Genomic DNA, 20,043 nt, shown 5'->3' with positions numbered 1-20,043 from the left:
TGTCTCCTCTTTCTGTCCCAGCCACGGCTGTGGTGAGGAGCGGCTCCCCCTCCACAGGCTGCAGGCTGAGCAGACCTTTCTTCTCCTTCCACCCCAGCCCCTTGGACAGGCAGCATCCCCTGCTCCATGCCGGCCAGGAATTGCCCCATGTCCCTGCAGTTGACACTGCCTTCTGAGCCTGGCAGTAGGACCTTAGCCCTATGGGGTCACCCCCTCTTCCCATCAGTGAGCAGCTGCCTGACACACCAAATACCTCCATCCTGCAGTACACTGCCTGTTTTGTAAGTGGAATTTATTGATGTTGGAAAAACCATCACCCGATTACACTTTCCCAGGGTCTCTGCAAGCTCATACTTGCGCACATCTGCTGCATGGTGGATATGGTCCCCTTGGGGTCAAGGGGCCTGAGCACGGTGAAGAGCCAGTAGGAGAGGCCAGGCCCCCAAATGCTGGGCGATGGCTGGCCTGTCAGCTGGACAAAAGGGTCTAGCCTCTCTGTGTGTGCATATCATCATGGGCCTCATGAGCTCTGTGGGGCTGGGGCAGCAAGGGGCAGCAAGGAGGGAACCTGGCATTTTGTTGGATGACGGGGAGGGCAAGGCTAGCACTGGGCTGGCACAGTTGTGGGCTCGCTAGAGCTCTGGGGCAGTGCAGAGCCCCTGGGTGGAGGAGCACCCGACTGACAGGGTGGCTGCAGGGGGCAGCTGATGAGAGTGCAGAGAGAGGCAGGGCAGGCTCTGCTCAGGGCTTCAGTGCCTGACTATGGCTGCTAAGGACATGTGGGCCCCTGACTAACAAGGAGGTGAGGGGCAGGGAGAGAGTCTACACTGCCAACTGGTGCCCAGGGGTTCTATCCCTGTCCTGGGGACGGCCATCCCTGTATGGAGGACCCGGGGCACCTGGGCACAGACACCGAGGTGGGCCAGTTCCTGCTGAGTGTGTTTGCTGGCAGGAGGGATGCAGTCTGTGCCACAAGGACCTTCACCACTTGGCTCCCAGGCAGGGGGCAGCTTCTCCAGGTTTTGCATGAATGTCGATCCCGCCCCTTCCCCGCCCTGCCTCTGCACTTCACCCGTCTGGGTGAGGCCTGATTGGACATCTGTGTAACTTGGCTGAGGGAAAAGCAAGGATGCCCTTGGGCAGAGCACGGTGGCCAGGGAGGAGCAGGTTGCCAGGGCCTGCTTTCTTTTTCTCAGGCCAGGTGCCACAGGCCAGAAGCACGGCCCAGAAGAAAGTGTTCTTCCTGTTCCTGGGACACCCATAGGTCTCCATGGTGGGACTTCTGGGTGCTGGCTGCCCCAGGCCAGCTCTGGATGGGAGACCCTGCCCCACCCAGCCCACCAGCTCTTAGGGCAGGTCCAGTAGAGAATGCTCAGCATAGAGTTTCTGAGAGATGTTGTAGACATGCTCGATGAAGGGCAGGGCCTCACCCAGCATCTCCACAGCCTGCTCCGTGGACCCTACGTTCATGGCCTCCAGGAAGACCTTCCGTGTGGGCAACGTACAGAAGGCCACAGTGACAGCCCGGCGGATGATCCAGGGGTGGTATGCGGCCAGAGAGGCATTGTAGGACTCGGTGCAGAGCACAGCCGTGCGTGCATCCTCGGGGCTGGTGCGCAGGCCTTCCAGGAAGAGCTGCAGCCAGCGCAGGGCACGATGCAGCCGAAGCACGGTCCGGCAGCCTGAGTCAGGGTGGCGGGAGCGCCGCTCCAGGTCCACCAGCTTGTGGCTCACCTCGTAGGCCACCATGGACTGCAGGCTGCTATAGTGCTCCCGCTGTGGGCCACCGCGCAGACACTCCATGATCTGCAACTTTGTTGTGACATCCTTAGAGATGAATGAGAAGATGGCACCCAGGCTGTTCAGGAACCTGCTCGAGGGGGAAGTAGACATTCAGCGCAGGGTATGGGGGAGACTGCCCCCCACCTCCTGGTACACACATCCACTTTTAGACGGGGATAGTAAGGCTCAGTGCTGTCAGGCAAGTGGTGAGAGAGAACAGCTGACCAGCCCAAGTAAGTGGGAGCCTGGTATGCACAGCCCATAGTACAGCACGTGGGAAGTGTGGCCAGGGAAGCCCCACCTTTGGGGGAGGCCCCACCTTTGGGGGAGGCTCCACAAGGCAGTGCCCCCCAAATGTACCTGACTAGCCCCCTCCAGCCGGCGAGGTAGTGATCCAGCAGCACCTCCTGCTTCTCATTGAGACACTGCTTGAAACTGACTAAGACGATCTTCAGGTTGAAGTTCGACTCCAAGTCATCCATTTCTCAATATGCACTGAAATACACGGGTTGTCTCCCTGTGAGTCAGCTCACTCCCTAGGTCATTGCTTCAGGGTGGGGGTGAGAGCAGTCAGAAAGAAACTGCTGAGATCCAGGTTCCCCCACACTGAAAGCCCACTGTGGGCCCCTGATCCCCTCCTCCCTAGGGACCTGTTCCACTGTGTGGATCACATGCTCGCACATAATGATCTAGTGCTGCCATGCCCCTGGCCCCAAACACAGGCCCACAGATCTTAGCATGGCCCCTCCTTGTCACCCAGGCTTTCAAATCACTCTACTGTATCTTACCTACAGCACACACCTCTAACTCGTGTTTTCTTGATTGTTTATTGTTCGTCTCTCTCACCAGAAAGCATCTGTCTTCACCAGTTGGAGAGACAATTTGCTTAGTCTCTGCCCAGAGCTAAGCACCCTTCCAGGTTGGATGCCCCATGAGACAAACAGCCCTGCCTATGAGGAATATTCTTGGGGAGGTTGTTGGATAATAACAAAGCCAGAAAATTCCAACATGGTACATAAAAAGAGATAAACACTATGAAAAAGAAGACAGTAGAGTGAGGTGGAGGGCCAGGCCCTTCCTTGCTTTACTGCTGCATCTTGAGCTAGAGCAGGAACTGTGGGGTCACCACTGTCAGACACCAAGGTTCTCACTGCTACTGGAGCTGTATAGGACCCACACAGAAGGGCAGCTGGGCCAAAGGTCCTCCATACTCTGAAGACGGCCACAAGGCCTTCTCCTAGCCCAAGGAACCTTCCAGAAGTGCCCTAGGCCAGAGTCTTGCCCTGGGTTCTGCTCACATTCAGTCACTCCATAAACATTCAACTGCCCACGCATTAAATGGGTGCTACTGGGCAATCCCGCCTCTGCTGTCCTGGGCACCTGGGGCTGGCACTGTGGTTGGACCCAGCTGCATATCACCACCTGGGATGTCAGGACTATCTGCTAGGGCTTGGCGGCTGCTGAGCCCCCAGAAATGAGCTCACCCCATCTTCAGGTGTCGGGGCAGTCGACCTGGCCTCAGGAAAAAGAGGGTCCTCCTCCAGAGACTTCCACCACGCACCTCCCCTCTCTCAGGGCCCGTCTTTCATCCACTGAGCAGATGGTCTCTGAGACCTTCGGGGCTCCCTTCCTGGCCACCAGACATCCTGTGGGCCTGGCCCTCTAGTCCAGAACCACAGCCGGCAGCCAACGGGAGCGGCTGGGAACCTTTCAGAACTTGGAAACAGGAAGCACACTGCTGTGCAGCCCGGCCAGGCAGCCTGCCAGCTGTGGGGAGGTGATGCAGGGCACCAGCACGGCTCCCCAGGGTCAGCCCACAGCTCCAAGGTCAAGTCTCGGTCAGGAGGGCTGCCTGAGACCCCAGCCTTAACAGCTGATAGCAGGCGGAAGGCCCCGGGAGAAGAAGGCGCCCACCCCGCCACACCCAGCCCAGGGGGCAGAGGCGAGGCCAAGGGGCACCGGGCTCGGACCCCGCGCTCGGGTAGAGTGGGGCCCGGGTCCCGGGCGGGTCCTGCCCGAGAGGAGGCCGGGGGACTGGGCGGGAAGCAAGGCAGTCTGCCGCCCTGTCCTGCGCCCGGCCCCTTGGCGATGACCAGGCCCACCTGCCAAGTTCGGTTGGACTCTGCCCCCAGCCACAGGCCCGAGCCTGCCACCGTCCCGCTCACCTGTGCCGCCGAGGCTCACCTGAGCCGCCGCCGCCGCTGCCGCCGCCGCCGCCGCCGCCGCGGGACCCTCCTCCCCGCCGCCCCGCCGCCCCGCCCCTTCTCCCACCTGCCGCCGGGATTGGTGGCTCGTTGCCCAATCCGCAGGCTCGGCGCACGGCCCGGCGTTTCCGGCGGACGCACCGGAAGCTGGCCCCGTTGGGGCTGCGCCTGCGCGGTACGTCGCCGCGGGCCGCGTCTGGCGCGCCTGGGGTTCGGTTGGGGGTGTGGTGGGCCGCGGTGGTTCGGCCGGCTAGTGAGGGCTCGGGAGCGCGGCCGGCAGCATGCCAGAGATTAGGGTCACTCCCCTGGGTGAGTGTGGGCCGCGGAGGGCCGGGCCGGGCTCCCCTCCCGGGGGCGGCTGTGGGTCGGGTCCCTGCCCGCGGCTCTGCTACGCCCTCCGCGCTCCTCCCGGTGAAAGGAGGGTGGGTCCGGGACCGGGCGACCTCTCCTGGGGTCCACCCTCCGACGCCCCGGCACAGCCGCAGGGCCTGCGTGGTCGCTGCGCTGGCACCGGGCCGCGGGGACTGTGCCTCCGCTGCCCGCAGCTTCCCGCTCGCCCCGTCCAGCCGTCCGCTCTCACTTCAGCCTTGTCTCACTTCATCTCTGCAACGCTCTTTGTTGTTTTTATTTTTAAAAGAGGCTTTCCATTTTGTAAAAGATACACGCGCGCACTTTTAAAAGCCCAAAAAGCGCAGAACGTTGCGGAGGAGGAGGATCACTGAGAATCCAGGGTCCCAGGAACAACTGGGGTTACCTTTTTACGCTTTGGTGGCCCGCGCTTTAGAGGTCTCTGGGCGCCCTCCCCGCCCTGGCACTCCGTGCTCTTCCAGAACTGGCCGGGCTTCGTGTGCGGTTCCCCGCAGCTCTATTTTCTTTCTCATGGTATGAGCTCTTTCCCAAAATAGCATCCCCTCGTGTGGACGCTGAGCGGGAGAACACCCCTTCCTTCCTACCGGGTTAGAGCACACCCCCCCATGCCCCTGCCTCTGGCACCTCTCCAGGGTCTCCTCCGGTTGTGCTCTCCAACCTGCCCCTTCAGGATGTGGCCTCTTTCTCACCATCACTTTGAGCCGTTCTGCCTTTCTACTGCTTGTTACCCCAACCTGCACCTAATGTGCTCCCAGGGCCACAGCAGCAGCAAAGCACAGCCTCATGGGCTCCCTGGGCACATGGACCAGATACAGACAGTCTTGGGTCACTCCAACCACACAGCCTTTGTACAGATACCCCTCCCATCTCCCCTCTTTCCCTCTCCACCCTGCTCAGAAGTCATTTTAAGGTGGACTTACTTGCCTGGTTCTGGTTCTGGAACCTTCTGTGTCATATTCTTCAGGGTCTAAACTCAACCTGATGGGCTCAGTGCTGTGTCTTATCTACATGGCCATTGTCTCCTTCCTCTGAAACATAAACTCCTGTGGACATGGTGTCACCTTTCTTTGCTCCTGAGTCTTGCCTCCTTTTGTGTGTCCTAGACTCCCTCACATCCCCTGCCCAGTTTGGGCCACTGTCCTTGCTCCCTGGGATGGTTGTCCTGTTGGGAGCAGGGGCTAGTACCTAAGAGCTGAACTCTAGAGTCTGGGAAACCATCCCTGGCCCCATGCTAAGAGCCAGTGAGCCCATGGGCTGATCCCATGACTTCTGTAAAGAGGGGGAGCCCTCTCCTTCCCCCACTTCCAATGTCTGGAGGGCCCCTGTGCTGGGCACAGCTTAAGGGTTAAAGGCACAGCAGGGAGCATACAGCTGAGACCCTGGTGTCCTGGTGGGGCAGGAGCAGGCCTACGAGAGCCCTCCAGGCCACTACCTATGGCTGGGCTTCCTGAGGCACACAGACAAAGCTCTTGGTTGGAGTCACCTACTGTTGTCACGGGGGATTGAAGCTTCTAAAGGACCAGCCGTTCTGGGCCACCATGATGTGTGTGGTGCTCACAGAAGGTTCAGATGGCTGGCAGAGGGAGGCTTGTAGGATCAGGATGGAAAGATAGTCATTTGCTGTCATCAGGTCCTGCAAGGCTGTGTCCCTTTCTTCTTGGGCCTCCAGACCCCAGAGGAGGTAACGGATGGCTAGAGGTGTGGCATGGATGTTTCGTGCCTGGGGCTGGAGCAGATGAATAGGGCTTGAAGTCAGGAACATGGATAGGACTGTTAAATTCTGGGCTGTGGGTGCCCTGAGAGGGTGTGGTAGTGGGGCATCTACACTACAGTACACTGGACAGCTGAGGCTGTGGCTTCCCATAGCTGGGCAAACACCGTTTAGGTGCCCCTCTGCAGTGACATCGCCTGGAGGTACTTGATGCCTTCTGGGAGTAGGTCATGAGGGAGAGGGCCCCACAGCTCAGATACGACCCCAATTGAGTGTTCAAGAGGGGTGGTGACACCCTGTGGAGCACCGATGTAACCCCATTAAGTGCCAGTACCATAGTCCAGCACCTATTACACAGTCCCTAGCCTTTGAAGGTTCTGATCAGCCACAGTAGATGGGCTGCTGCCTCCCGAGGTGCGGGGCTTTTCCATCTGATTTAGTTGTTAGTGGCAGGGCCTGAGGCTGGAGGTGGAATTGGGGAGGGCATGTGAGCTAGAACTTGCTTGGTAGCCTTTGCCCCTGCCCTGCACATTTCCCTGGACTATGTGTACGGGTGGCAGTGGCAATGCTTCTTGCCTCACACATCATCTGTGCAGCAGCCATGGAGGTCTGGTTTGTCCAGCACACTGAGGGTTCTGCAGGGCCAGGGCCCCAGAGTGCCCAGTAGAGGTATGAGGCAGGTAGTAAGGCCTTGATCTTGGGGCTGGGGCAATCACTTGCAGCAGTTGAGAAAGGGACATGGGGGTGGCAGCATCTAATCTCGTCTTCCTTTTCAGGGGCTGGCCAGGATGTGGGCCGAAGCTGCATCCTGGTGTCCATTGCTGGCAAGAATGTCATGCTGGACTGTGGAATGCACATGGGCTTCAATGATGACGTGAGTCCCAAGGGAAGGTGGCCTGTAGGGACCTCACTCGGCAGGACCCCAGGCTCCAGAGCGTCAGGCTCTGATGGTGGAGTAGGAAGTCTAGGCAGGTGGGCAGTAGTAGGAGGCAGGTGGGTCTGGGGTCACTGCATTCCCCGGCAGTCCCTCCACTATCACTTGACAGATAGGGTGCCTTGTGTGGAAAGGTTGATCTGTATGGAGCAGGGGCTCTTGGGCTCCTTGCAGGGTCATGTGGGGCAGCTTGGCACTCCCCACTCAGGGCTTGGTTACTGGTTCTGGCAGTTTGACCCCTCCCTGTGTTCTTGGAGCTGTGAGCAGTCAGTGATCCTGGTGTCGCCTACAAAGGTGGGGGTGCTGGTGTCCAGGCTCAGCCTGCGCTCTCATTCCCCACTCCTGGGGGCTGCTCTCTGGAATGCTGGCAGATCCAGGGATGCTGTGCTCTGACCCTTTCTCTTGGCTTCTCAGAGGCGCTTCCCTGACTTCTCCTACATCACCCGCAACGGCCGGCTGACCGACTTTCTGGACTGTGTGATCATCAGGTGGGCACCTTTCATTTTTTTTTTTTTAATTTTTTTATTTATGTATGATAGTCACAGAGAGAGAGGCAGAGACATAGGCAGAGGGAGAAGCAGGCTCCATGCCCCGGGAGCCGGACGTGGGATTCGATCCCGGGTCTCCAGGATCGCGCCCTGGGCCAAAGGCAGGCGCTAAACCACTGCGCCACCCAGGGATCCCAGGTGGGCACCTTTCAGCTGTTAGTGGTAGTGTTGTGTGTTGTGGGCTCACATCTTTTTTTTTTTTAACTTTTTTTATTTTTTTTATTTTTAAAGATTTTATTTATTTATTCTTGAGAGAGAGAAGGAGAGACAGAGCCAGAGACACAGGCAGAGGGAGAAGCAGGCTCCATGCACCGGGAGCCAGACGTGGGATTCGATCCCAGGTCTCCAGGATCGCGCCCTGGGCCAAAGGCAGGCGCCAAACCACTGCGCCACCCAGGGATCCCTGTGGGCTCACATCTAACCCCACCTTGAGGACGCTTAAGAGCCCAGGAGAGCTGCCTAGGTTTTGTTCCAGGGTACTGATGTGGCACGCCCCAGGGCTGGTCGTCCTGGAGGTTGTGTATGTGCATGAGGTCATAGGTATTCACAGTTGCTCCTTGGTGGGCTCTGGTCAGCACGGTGGAGCTAGGGGGCATCCTGTGCTATGCATGCCTATTGGCTGTGCCCAAGTGTCATGAATGAGAGCTCCATGTACCCCAGGAAGATGAGGCTGTGTTAGGGCAACAGGCCCATGGTAGGGAGGCCCCTCACCCCCCCGCCGCATTGCAGGATGGCCCGTTTCTCGTGAGATCTCCCCCAGGCTCCTTCTCAGGCCTCCTCACTCAGCCTCTCAGCATCATTTGGCAGCAGTGACTATGCCCTTCCTGCTGGTCCTCGATTCTCACAGACTTTCCCATATGTTCCCATCCACCCTGCCCCTGACATCCAGACTTGGGTCAGGCCCCTCTGGTGGCAGTCGACCTCCCCAGCCTGGCTGAATGGGGCTCCTGCTTTCCTCCAATTCCTCACGCTCCACCCAGATGGTCCACGGTGTGTGTGGTCCAGCCCATTCTCAGACCCTGACCTTTTCCATGTGGCCAGATGACCACACAGCCTCTTGCTGGTCTTCTCTCTGCATCTCCAAGCCAGAGGATCTCTGACCCAAGGCAGCCCTGTCCTCATCTGCTTTGAGGCTCTTGTGGTCTCGGTTCCTCTTGGATATGGGCTTGAATGCAGCGGGTCTGCTCCATTCGTGGACACACAGCACTCTGTTCCCTCTGCCCCAGTGCCTTCCTGCCATGGTTCACATGCCATGGGGTCTTCCTGCCCATCTATCTGCCAGAGATGGTATCTGTCCTGATGCCCCGTCCTCCTTATTACTCTATAGAACACGTGTCCATCTGATACGAGTATTACCTCTTTACTGCTTACTACTTCATCAGACACTTAGACTGTAAGTTCCAGGTAGATGGTAGTTTTTATCTATTTTGCTCATTCCTCATTCTGTGGTACTTAGGACAACATCTGATACACAGTAGGCAGTCAGGACATGAATGGATGAATGGATGGAATGGCTGTGAGTCTCTGCTGGTGTGGAGGGGCTGTGGAGGGGGCAGGCTTGGTTGGGGAGCAGTGGTCCTGGGCTGACCTGTGTTGCACCCCCAGCCACTTCCACCTGGACCACTGTGGGGCACTCCCCTACTTCAGCGAGATGGTGGGCTATGACGGGCCCATCTACATGACCCACCCCACCCAGGCCATCTGCCCCATCCTGCTGGAGGACTACCGCAAGATTGCTGTGGACAAGAAGGGCGAGGCCAACTTCTTCACCTCCCAGATGATCAAAGACTGTATGAAGAAGGTGGTAGCTGTCCACCTCCACCAGACGGTCCAGGTCAGGGTACCAACAGACCCCATCTCACTCTGCTATTGCGAGACCACCAGGAGGCAGCACTGGGCAAGCACATGGGGTCCCAGCCCAGATTCAGAGGCTTACAGGGCAGTGTGCCAAGCGCCCATCAAGCATGTGGAACCTCTGCTGTTCCCCAGCTCTGCCTGAGTGCTTCTGAGAGGGTGTGTCCGCCAGGGGCAGCAGGTGGCAGAGACTGGACAGTGAGATGGGCAAACCCCAAAAGGCAGCCAGTACTGGGCTCTGGAGTTTGTTTTTTGTCTCAGTAACTTATGTGTGGGTCAGTGAGGAAGTGAAGGGTTTTAAGCAGGCAAATGCAATCAAATTGGGTAAAATTTATCACAAAGATTATAGTATAGATTTGTTTGTTTCTTCTTAGGGTCAGTGGGTTTTGCTTGTTATTAGGTACCTGTGTACTTTTAGTTATTTCATTTCTGGTTGAACCTGTTGTCAACACGAAGTACGTGTGTTTATCTTTAATAATGATTTTTATCTTAAAGTCTGTGTCTCTGGTAATATCATACCATCCTCAGATTTCCTGCTTTTGGCTCTTTGTATAGTATGTCTTTCTATTGTTTTACTTTCAGCTTTACGCATCATGTTTAAATGTAGCTCTTTAAAAAAAATTATTTATTTATTTATTCATGAGAGACAGAGAGAGAGAGGCAGAGACATAGGCAGAGGGAGAAGCAGGCTCCATGCAGGGAGCCCGATGCGGGACTTGATCCCGGGACTCTAGGATCACGCTCTGAGCTGAAGGCAGACACTCAACCGCTGAGCCACCCAGGCGTCCCAAAATACATTTTAAGTGTCAAAATACTCTTTTAAGTGTCATGTAATTTTGTTTTGTTTTGTTTTAGACATGTGAAAATTTATTTATTTACTTTTAAATTTTTATTTATTTATGATAGTCACAGAGAGAGAGAGAGAGAGAGAGAGGCAGAGACATAGGCAGAGGGAGAAGCAGGCTCCATGCAATGGGAGCCTGACGTGGGATTCGATCCTGGGTCTCCAGGATCGCGCCCTGGGCCAAAGGCAGGCGCCAAACCGCTGCGCCACCAAGGGTTCCCTGAAAATTTATTACTGTCCTGTTTTCACCATCGAACGTAGGATCTTGGTTTTCGCTTTTTGCCTTTGTATAAGGCCAAAAGAGAGATGTTGGCTATTTTAACTATTTTCTTTTCTTAAGATTTCATTTATTTATTCATGAGAGACACAGAGAGAGCAAGAGGCAGAGACACAGGCAGAGGGAGAAGCAGGCTCCACGCAGGGAGCCTGACATGGGACTCGATCCCGGGACTCCAGGACCACACCCTGGGCTGAAGGCAGCGCTAAACCACCGAGCCACCCAGGGATCCCTATTTTAACAATTTTAAAGCAAACTCCAGGAATGTCACTAACAGCTTGACCTTTGTGACCAAATCCAGCAACCACAACATCATCATTTTCCTCAATAAAATTCAAACAGCCATCATTGAGTACCAAGCTGTGATTTTTTGCCATTCTTGATCAGCTGGACCCTGACACACTTCCTGATGGCAGAATTTGGCTATTTGGCTTCAACTCCTACTTCTAGCACAATTCCCCTTGCATGGGAAGCACCTTCAACTCAGCTGCTGAGCTATCCAGGCGTCCTTTATTTATTTTTAAAGATTTTATTTATTTGTTCATGAGAGAGACAGAGAGAGAGGCAGAGACAAAGGCAGAATGAGAAGCAAGCTCCATCCGGGGAGCTCTATGTGGGACTTGATCCTGGGATCCCAGGATCACATCCTGAGCCGAAGGCAGACTCAACTGCTGAGCCATCCAGAAGTCTCAAATATTTTATTTTTATTTATTCATGAGAGACACAGAGAGGCAGAGACATAAGAAGAGAGAAGCAGGCTCCCTGCAAGGAGACCAATGCAGGACTCTATCCCAGGACCTATTACACCCTGAGCCAAAGGCAGATGCTCAACCATTGAGCCACCCAGGTGAACCCTGTTCTTCACTTTTTGAGATAATTTACTTTCCTCCTGAAGAACGCCAGTATGGATCTGTTGGCAATGAATTCACTTTTGTTTGTCTGCACATGGGTCTGCTTCACTCTCATTCCTGAAGGACTCTTCATTCTGTGTGGAATTATAGTTTGGCAATTTCTTTCTCTCAGTACTTTGAATATGTCTTCTTATTCACTGTTTGGAAGAGAATCTTTTTTTTTTAAAAGATTTTATTTATTAATTCATGAGAGAGAGAGGCAGAGACGCAGGCTGAGGGAGAAGCAGGCTCCATGCAGGAAGCCCGATGTGGGACTCGATCCTGGGGCTCCAGGATTACACCCTGGGCTGAAGGCGGCACTAAACCGCTGAGCCACCTGGGCTGCCCTGGAAGAGAATCTTTAATCTTAGGCTGCTTGTAGGATTATGCCTTTTTCTTTGGATTATGGTGCATGTGCTGTGGTGGCCCTGCATGTTCTCTTCTCCTGGAGCCTACCAGAGGTGAAGCCTCTTGGATCTGTGACCTGGGGTCTTTTGTCATATTCTTCCAGTGTTACACCTGCCCATTGTCCTCAACCCAGGGCCCAGATTGAGGAATGTTAGGCCTTCTTGCTCCAGACCTTCCCTCACATGTTTATTGTTCTGTGCTTTGTGCTAGGCAGTCCTTTCTATGTATTGATACTCTTTGATTATATATAACATGCTGTTAAATTAATCTGTTCAGTTCTTTACTGGGGTTATTACAGTTTCTGGTTTAGAATTTCTGCTTTTTAAAATAATTTCTCATTTTTTTGGTCAACATTCTGTCTTGAATTTCTCCAAATATTTTGATCACAGCCCTCTCAAACTCTGTCTGAAAATTGTAGGAGCCCTGAATCTACTTCTCTAGATAGTTGTTTCTCTTGTTTTACATGGTCTTGTCTTATTTCTTGTGTCTGGCTGCTTTTGGTTGAGAATTGGGCATTATGTGTGAGAAACAGGAAATGATAAGGCTTGGAACCATGTTTTCCTCTTCTGCCCTCTGCCTTCCTGGTGTCTACCTTCCTGGTCCCTCTGCCATCCTCTTCAACTGACCACATACCAGCATAGCTGGCAGACCTGACTTGAACCCTCTCCTCTGTAGGTGGACGATGAACTTGAAATCAAAGCCTACTATGCAGGCCACGTGCTGGGGGCAGCCATGTTCCAGATTAAAGTGGGCTCAGAGTCTGTGGTCTACACGGTCAGTGGAAGCATTTGGGGCACAGGGGGTGCTGCTTGGCCAGGGGGAGGAGGCACCCACTTTACTGCCACATTCTTTGCCAGGGTGATTATAATATGACCCCAGACCGGCATTTGGGGTGAGTAGACAGGTTTGTTTCCTCCTGTGGGGACCCCCCCCGCAAGTGTGCAGTGATACTTGTGGATGTGCTTGGTGCCTGGGCTGTCTGTGCATTGGTTTCTGCCACGTGTCCCCTATGCATGGCAAAGGCTCTTCCTCCTGTCTCCCCTGAAGTGTGCTGCTTTGCCAAAGGGTCCAGGGAGGCTGTGGCTGGGGTCTGTTTTGCTGCTTCTCGCTTTGCAGCCATGTGGGTTGTCCACCTCTGGCCATACCCTCCTCTGTTACAGAGCCGCCTGGATTGACAAATGTCGCCCCAACCTACTCATCACAGAATCTACATATGCCACCACCATCCGGGACTCCAAACGCTGCCGGGAGCGAGACTTTCTGAAGAAGGTCCACGAGGCTGTGGAGCGTGGCGGGAAGGTAGCTGGTGCTGGCAGGGTGTCAGGCAGGGCTCTGGGCTATGTGCCTGTCCTGACCATGCTACACAGTCCTTCAGCCACCCCTGGCATGTCAGGAGATGGGTGCTGTGTGTTCTGGGCATGCAGGGAGGAAAGTTTGCTCAGCATTAGTAGGAAACACTCCTCTGGACTAGAGGAGTGCTTATTCAGGCCTCATGTCAGATCCCAGCATAAGGCTGGCCAGAGTATCCACCATGGTCATTTCTGGACAGATTGTGGCTGGGAGCAGGACTTAAGGGCAGAATGTGTGGGCCTTACCTATGGCTCATATAGGGCCTCTGGCCATCAACTACCAGCAGGGCTAGTCTTTATAGCAGCTGCTCCCTGAGCAGGCAGCCGTAGGGAACATGCGTCTGCTCACTGTGATCAGATGTGGGTTCAGCTTGGTTGGGGCTCCTGCATGAGCTAGCCTTGTCCTCCCTCTTTAGGTGCTGATCCCTGTGTTTGCCCTGGGCCGCGCTCAGGAGCTCTGCATCCTGCTGGAGACCTTCTGGTAGGTGCAGCCAGATTGTTTTCGGGGACCTCTGGCCTGAGTGGGCATTAGCCATAGGCAGGGTGTACAGAGCTTAGGCTGTAGTGCTGGCAGCTATTAGGTAGAGTCAGGGTGCCTGACATCTGCAGGGGTGCCTTCCCAAGCCAGGAGGCTTGTGGTGTCATGTTGTCCCACACCAGGCCCCCCTAACCACATGCTCTGTATTCCCATCATCTGACCCACTGTAGGGTGAGGTGAGGGCATCAGGGAGTCATTCCTTACACTGGGCACAACCCAGGTTGGTGGTGTGGGGGTGACAGGGGCCCGTCATTCCATGGCAGCCTCCTCTACTGTGGCCCTGCACTGCCCACAGGGAACGCATGAACCTGAAGGCCCCCATTTACTTCTCCACGGGCCTGACAGAGAAGGCCAACCACTACTATAAGCTCTTCATAACCTGGACCAACCAGAAGATCCGTAAGACCTTCGTCCAGAGGAACATGTTTGAGTTTAAGCACATCAAGGCCTTTGACCGAGCATTTGCTGACAATCCAGGTCCCATGGTGAGGCTCTGGCCAGGAGGGCTGGGGATGGCTCTCCTGCGTCTCTTGTAACATAGTCACACCTGCCTCGGACTTGGACACCTGGGCCAATGCTGGCTGTCCACATAATGCACTTCCTCTGTGCCTGGGACATTCAAGGAGTCCCTGCATATAGGTCTCCCTTAGGGAATGGGGTGCACTGTGCTGGGGGATGGACGGAAGTCAGGGTAGGGCCTGTGACCAGTACTGGTTCTATGACAGGCGGGCACTGCTGCCCTGATTGTCGCACACACCCCCGCAGGTTGTGTTTGCCACCCCAGGCATGTTGCACGCTGGCCAGTCCCTGCAGATCTTTCGGAAGTGGGCAGGGAACGAGAAGAACATGGTAAGAGGTCTGGCTCCCAGGATCAGATGTGGGCCTGTAGGGGAAGGGGTTAGTGAGGACAGGAGCTCTGCTTGGTTAGCAGACACCACTGTTGTCAGAATAGGGCTCAGTATGCTGGGGCCATGTCTTACCCAGGCCGACTCCTGCTATATGTTGGCCTATTTGCATCAGGTAGTAAAGCCTCTGGCCATCTGAGCTGATGGGTTCTCAGGCCTGGGTGGGCTTGGGTCTGCAGTGGGGCCTGTGATAGGGAGCTGCTGGCACAGGAAAGGTGCCATTAAGGGTACAGGTTCTGCCGGGCAGGGAGGACCCCCCTGAGGTGGGAGTGGGGGTGGCTGGCAGCTCCATTTCTCCCTTCCCATAGGTCATCATGCCTGGCTACTGCGTGCAGGGCACTGTGGGCCATAAGATCCTCAGTGGGCAGCGCAAACTGGAGATGGAGGGGCGGCAGGTGGTAAGTCCCTACTTGGGTTGGTGGGGAGCCCTCAGCCTGCTGCTCGTGGTTAACGGCCTATATGCACTGTGACGCTGCAGTTGGAGGTCAAGATGCAGGTGGAGTACATGTCCTTCAGTGCCCATGCTGATGCCAAGGGCATCATGCAGCTGGTGGGCCAGGCGGAGCCCGAGAGTGTGCTGCTCGTACATGGGGAAGCCAAGAAGATGGAGTTCCTGAAGCAGAAGATTGAGCAGGAATTCCGTAGGCAGCCCAGGCATGGGGTGGGGGTGGGGGGGGGCGTGGGCTTGGGCTGATAAAGGGAATGTGGGCATGGTCTACCCATGGGTTCAGTGTGGGCAGGGCCAGGTGGTCTGGACTGAGGCTCTCTGCCCCTCTCTCTTGCCCAGGGGTCAACTGCTACATGCCAGCCAATGGTGAGACGGTGACGCTGCCCACAAGCCCCAGCATCCCTGTGGGCATCTCACTGGGGCTGCTGAAGCGGGAGATGGCACAGGGTATGCAAGGGAGGGCAGTGGGCAGGGGCAGGGCAGCAGCACAGCAGGTGGACAGCGCTCATCCCTGTCCCTTTCTCTGCAGGATTGCTTCCTGATGTCAAAAAGCCACGGCTCCTACATGGCACTCTGATCATGAAGGACAGTGTGAGTATGTGTGTGCCTGGGTGGGGGTACGGGGTGCCCCCATGCCCCCTGACTTGCCCCTGCCCCACAGAACTTCCGGCTCGTGTCCTCAGAGCAGGCGCTCAAGGAACTGGGCCTGGCTGAGCATCAGCTGCGCTTTACCTGCCGTGTGCACCTACATGACCCTCGTAAGGAGCAGGAGATGGCCGTGCGTGTCTATAGCCATCTGAAGAGGTGGGTACTGCACTCCTGGCCCTAGGGGTGGCAGGCAGAGGGCACAATGTGGGGTCTCACTGCACCTCCCCACAGTGTCCTCAAGGACCACTGTGTGCAGCATCTTCCTGATGGGTCTGTGACGGTGGAGTCCATCCTCATCCAGGCTGCTGCCCACTCAGAGGACCCAGGCACCAAGGTGCTGCTGGTCTCCTGGACCTACCAGGTAAGTGGCAGGTCAGGGTGGGTGGGGACTGCCCAGGTGTGCTGCTTGGGGAGAACAAGATGATCGCCTTCTCTTGTCTCTGGCTCCAGGACGAAGAGCTGGGAAGTTACCTCACGTCGCTGCTCAAGAAGGGCCTACCCCAGGCCAGCAGCTAAGGTCAGCTGGTCACCATAGGGACTTGGGCTTCCCCTCCAGGGCCACATGTGTCTCAGCCCTCATTCTGTGTCCCTGGATGGGGAGCCCACGGCTGGTTACAGCCTTGTCTTTGAGGACAAGACCACAAGTGTCACTGCCTGCCCAACTGGCTGGTTTTGGCTGAGGAAAGAAAGAACTCTGGGGACCTCATGACCTTTTATTTCTGTTCCTGAGCCCCTGAGATGGGTGGCTGCACCTGAGGTACTAATTTTCAGTAAAAACAGAACCAAAGACGGTGTGGATATTCCCTTCTTGATGCTCAAACCTTTTTCCTTCAGTCCACCCATAGCAGGTGCCCAGGCATGTGGGGCCTTTGGGCAGGTGCAGGCCAGTGGGGGGCAGGAGGCCCACATGCCTGCAGAGCTGGGCAGGGTCCAGTGGCTGGGCTGTGTTGGCTGCCCTGACCTCAGTGGGGCTTCTGGGGGTTTTCTGTGGCTTCCATGTGGTAAACCCTGTAGGGCACAGAAGGTTTTCTGCAGAGGCTGGGCCTGGCTGTAGATGCGGAGCTTCTTCCAGGCTGCAGAGCCCCTGCCTCTCCAGGCCCCCCTACTCTCTGAAAAGAGCCCCTGCCTCTCCAACCCTCCCCTACTAAGAACTTGATTCCAGGCCCAGGTCAGGAATATAGCTTGGGTGTGGGGCCCCAGGAAAAGAGGTACCTTACTCCAAGTCTCCTGCTTGTGGGCTGCTGGTCTCCAACTGGATTTTTTGGTTAATCTGGGGTTTCTCTGCCTCCAGGGCCCTGACTTTCCTGCTGAACACAGGCTGGATTCCCACCTGGCAGCAGGACAGATAAGGGCTATAGCTGTCCTGTCACCAAGAGCTCCTCCCCTGTCAAGCACCCAGGCTCAGGAGGGAGGGGGGTCAGTCAGTAGGTGTACTTGGCATCTCTGCAGGCAGTCCACTCTTACCAAGGTTCTCGTAGAGCACTGACTTGAGGAATAAGCCATGGGCTGGGGCCACACGCGCCTGGTGCCTACCCAGGGGGTCTCGGCTTTCCAGGATCACCTTCACCTGAGCAGGCCTCAAGGCCCCTAGCCCCACAGCCACCAGCACAGCTGTCATCCTCCGCACCTGCAACCCAAGGCCAAGACTGCCATTGGGCCCAGCCCTCAGGGCACCCCCACTCCCACCCCCGTCCAGGTGGCTCAGGGCAGAGCCCACCTGTCTGTATAGGAAGGACCGGCTCTCGAACTCCAGGTTCCAGAAATGCAACCTAGAAACACGAGCACATGTGGTCTCTGGGCCAGGGCAGCTCTGAGTCCATGCCACAACCTCGTGGGTGGGGGAGGGGGGTGGGGGGAGGCTGGGGAAGACTGGTTCCCCCTGTCTTCCAACGCAGCAGTTCCCACTGGCCACTCTACCCTCAAGTGAAGCTGGTGGGAGGGGCATCGGGAGTGGGAGGGGCAGCAGAGCCTTCTGAGGGCCTTGGCAGTGGGGACAGGGCCCTCAGGTGGAGGTGATGCTGAGGTGGAGGTCTGGGGGCAGGGCTCTGGGGCAGTGGAGGCTTCGAGCACAGCCAGCTCATCTACCAGACACCCAAGCCCCAGGCCAGGGATCTTCAGCTGACCATGCAGAAGCCCCTCCCCACTTCAGTGCTGGCTCAGACTGGGAAGTTTTGTAAGTCAACAGCTGAGGTCGGACCAGAGGCCCCAGGGACCGGAGAAGCAACCCCCTGCCAGGTAGGGCCGGAACCACTGGCCTGGTGCTTCTTTTTCAGCAAAGCCTTTACAGCAGCTGCCAAGGTCCATTTACTAGCCAATGAGTGCCGCACCGGGCAGGGCAGAGAGACCTTGGAGAAAGAGCATTTTCTGTTTTCTGCCCCCAGTATGGCAGGAACCCAGGCGGGGTGGGGGAGTGGGGCAGCTTGCAGGTTCATGGCTGTTGGGGCCATGCCACTCAACTGACTAGCTAATCTCCCCAGGAGGGCTGATGGGGCCCAGAGGGGTGCACTACCCTTGCCAGGGAAGGTGCTAAGTCGAGCTCCCCCAGCCTCTGGCCTGTGTGCAGGGTGCCCTTCCTTACCTCTTCTCCTGGGCAAGGACAAAGGGGCTGCCTGGGTCAGGGGACACTGAGGCTCGGCGCAGTGTGCGCACTGAGCTAGTGGTCGGGCTGCCAGCTGACTGGAAGGCTCTGAAGTCATGTGTCCCCAGGAGGTGCTGGGCAGCCTCCTGCATGGCATCCACATCCAAGCAGCTGTGGGGAGCCAGATGAGTGGTCAGGAGGGAGTAGCCAGCCAGGTGGGCCTGGCAACCCCCTCTGGCTCACGCACACCCCACACTCACTCTGCCCTCAGTGGCCAGCATCGGTTTCGTTCAAACACAGACAGCTGGTCAGGCCGGTGGCAGCCCGTGACCAGGCGGTACAGGTAGGTCCTGGATGTGGCTGCATGGCGGGCATGGAAGTCACTGGGTACTCTGAAAGCTTGCAGTACACTGTGGGAGCAAGATTAGGTACTCCACAGAGATCCCACAAAGTTCCGTCCTGACCCCAAGAGATTCCGGACTTAGGGCCTCCACCCACCCTGGACCAGTCTGGAGACAGCAGACGGGTGCTCACCGGATGGCCGGGTGCCTCACGTGGGCGTTGAGTGCCTCTGCCAGGACTTCGGGGGAGAAAGGAGGCTGGCCTGAGCGGCGCTGGACGTCCAGATGGGCCGCGTTGCTCAGCGCGTGAACCCCCGCATCTGTGCGGCTGGAGATCGTGAACCTGACAGGCACCACCGAATTCAGCCGCTTTGCAGCTTCCTGCGGGTACAGAGCTCCCTGGGGTGAAGGCCGCAGCCCCAGGGCGCGGGGGCTCCCACATGTCCCTGCCCCGGGTCTCTCCCTCTCCACTGCGGGCGGCGGGCAGGCAGAACTCACCTCCAGGTAGTTGAGGACGCCGACTGCGCGCTGGGAGCCCCTGACGGCCGCGACCCCGCTGCAGGAGAAGGCGGGCGCAGGTGAGCAGGGGGAGGCCACCCCCCCCCCCCCGCGGTCCTCCCGGCGTCGGGCCCTAAATCTGGCTCCCACCCCCCACCTCGGGGCCGCGGGGAGGACCGGAGCCGTACTTAAAGTCCGTGCCCAAGTACTGGAAGTACACGAGGTAGCGCGCGGTCACCGAGCCTGAGGCCGGGCCCATGGCGGGAGCGGCGGAGAGGCTCCGGGTCCGCGGGACCGGGCGAAGGCTGGGGGTGAGCCACCCCAAACTCAGCAGAACCACACGTGTGCCCGGAGCGCCTGCGCGCCCAGAAAAGCAGCGTGGCCACGCCCCCGCCCCTGCGCCTGCGCCGTAGCGTTCCTCCCGCCTGGGCAGTCCAGCACTCACCCGCCCCACGACGGCTGAGGGCGGGAGCGGGGGGCGGGGCCAGACTTAAGGGAGCGGGTGCAAACTGCGGAGCCGTTGGAGAGAGAGTGGGCCGGATCCCGCCAGCGGCGCCCGGGAGGCGCTCCCGTGGGCTTTCACACTTCCGTCCACCCTCGCTCCTGTTCCCCCGCGCCCGCCGGCCTGGAGTGGCTCCGTCCCCACGATCCGCGCCGGCGGTTCTTGCAAACGCCCCGAGTTGCTCAGCGGTCGCATTGCTGGAGCAAGCAGTCCCGCGCCCTTCCAGCGCCCCGGGTTCAGCCGACTGTGTCTGGGTCCGACTCCGTCGCGGCCCGTAGTGGCCTGGGAGCGAGGGGGCGGACGACGGGGCGTCGGGCCAGAGCCAGGCGTGGCCGCGGCCCGAGACGCAGGAAGAGGCGTATGGCGACGCTCCCCGGCCGTGACAGCGGGAGGCGCGCGCGGGCGGCGGACTTTG

General features: G+C 57.4%; 3 protein-coding genes across 9 annotated transcripts; 1 reads left to right on the top strand and 2 right to left on the bottom strand.

Annotated features, from left to right (window-relative positions):
- Nucleotides 1–275: 275 nt before the first annotated feature.
- LOC112647016 (ceramide-1-phosphate transfer protein) lies at nt 276–4,033 on the bottom strand. Of its 2 annotated transcripts, none has more exons than XM_025427565.3 (3): nt 3,948–4,033; nt 2,143–2,277; nt 276–1,870 (listed from the first exon to the last, which is right to left on the bottom strand). In XM_025427565.3, exons 2-3 carry the CDS (start codon nt 2,262–2,264, stop codon nt 1,348–1,350), a joined length of 645 nt encoding a protein of 214 aa, XP_025283350.1. In that variant the 5' UTR covers nt 2,265–2,277; nt 3,948–4,033; the 3' UTR covers nt 276–1,347. The 2 variants fall into 2 exon arrangements, with proteins under 2 accessions (XP_025283350.1, XP_025283351.1); XM_025427566.3 differs by having other exon boundaries at nt 3,967–4,025.
- A 106-nt stretch (nt 4,034–4,139) lies between these two features.
- On the top strand, nt 4,140–16,496 carry INTS11 (integrator complex subunit 11). Of its 5 annotated transcripts, none has more exons than XM_025427562.3 (17): nt 4,140–4,161; nt 6,843–6,940; nt 7,415–7,488; nt 9,154–9,382; nt 12,497–12,595; nt 12,679–12,713; nt 12,982–13,120; nt 13,587–13,651; nt 14,004–14,193; nt 14,474–14,557; nt 14,922–15,011; nt 15,092–15,254; nt 15,401–15,508; nt 15,591–15,652; nt 15,723–15,865; nt 15,941–16,070; nt 16,160–16,496. In XM_025427562.3, exons 2-17 carry the CDS (start codon nt 6,902–6,904, stop codon nt 16,223–16,225), a joined length of 1,716 nt encoding a protein of 571 aa, XP_025283347.1. In that variant the 5' UTR covers nt 4,140–4,161; nt 6,843–6,901; the 3' UTR covers nt 16,226–16,496. The 5 variants fall into 5 exon arrangements, 3 of the variants coding, with proteins under 3 accessions (XP_025283347.1, XP_025283344.1, XP_025283346.1); XM_025427559.3 differs by having other exon boundaries at nt 4,146–4,295; XR_003128036.3 differs by lacking the exon at nt 4,140–4,161 and adding an exon at nt 4,168–4,295 and having other exon boundaries at nt 15,750–15,865; nt 15,966–16,070; nt 16,160–16,179.
- Nucleotides 16,405–19,519, bottom strand: PUSL1 (pseudouridine synthase like 1). 2 transcript variants are annotated; one of them, XM_035715942.2, is made up of 9 exons: nt 19,315–19,517; nt 19,127–19,184; nt 18,822–19,009; nt 18,548–18,697; nt 18,288–18,458; nt 17,427–17,478; nt 17,174–17,336; nt 16,922–17,039; nt 16,405–16,717 (listed from the first exon to the last, which is right to left on the bottom strand). In XM_035715942.2, exons 1-8 carry the CDS (start codon nt 19,383–19,385, stop codon nt 16,975–16,977), a joined length of 918 nt encoding a protein of 305 aa, XP_035571835.1. In that variant the 5' UTR covers nt 19,386–19,517; the 3' UTR covers nt 16,405–16,717; nt 16,922–16,974. The 2 variants fall into 2 exon arrangements, with proteins under 2 accessions (XP_035571835.1, XP_025283349.1); XM_025427564.3 differs by lacking the exon at nt 17,174–17,336 and having other exon boundaries at nt 19,315–19,519.
- Between the last annotated feature and the right edge of the window lie 524 nt (nt 19,520–20,043).

This window comes from Canis lupus, chromosome 5, assembly GCF_003254725.2.
Source record: "Canis lupus dingo isolate Sandy chromosome 5, ASM325472v2, whole genome shotgun sequence".
NCBI lineage: Eukaryota > Metazoa > Chordata > Mammalia > Carnivora > Canidae > Canis > Canis lupus.
The sequence above is the reverse complement of the archived record's forward strand: the minus strand, read 5'-3'. Positions and strand labels throughout refer to the sequence as shown.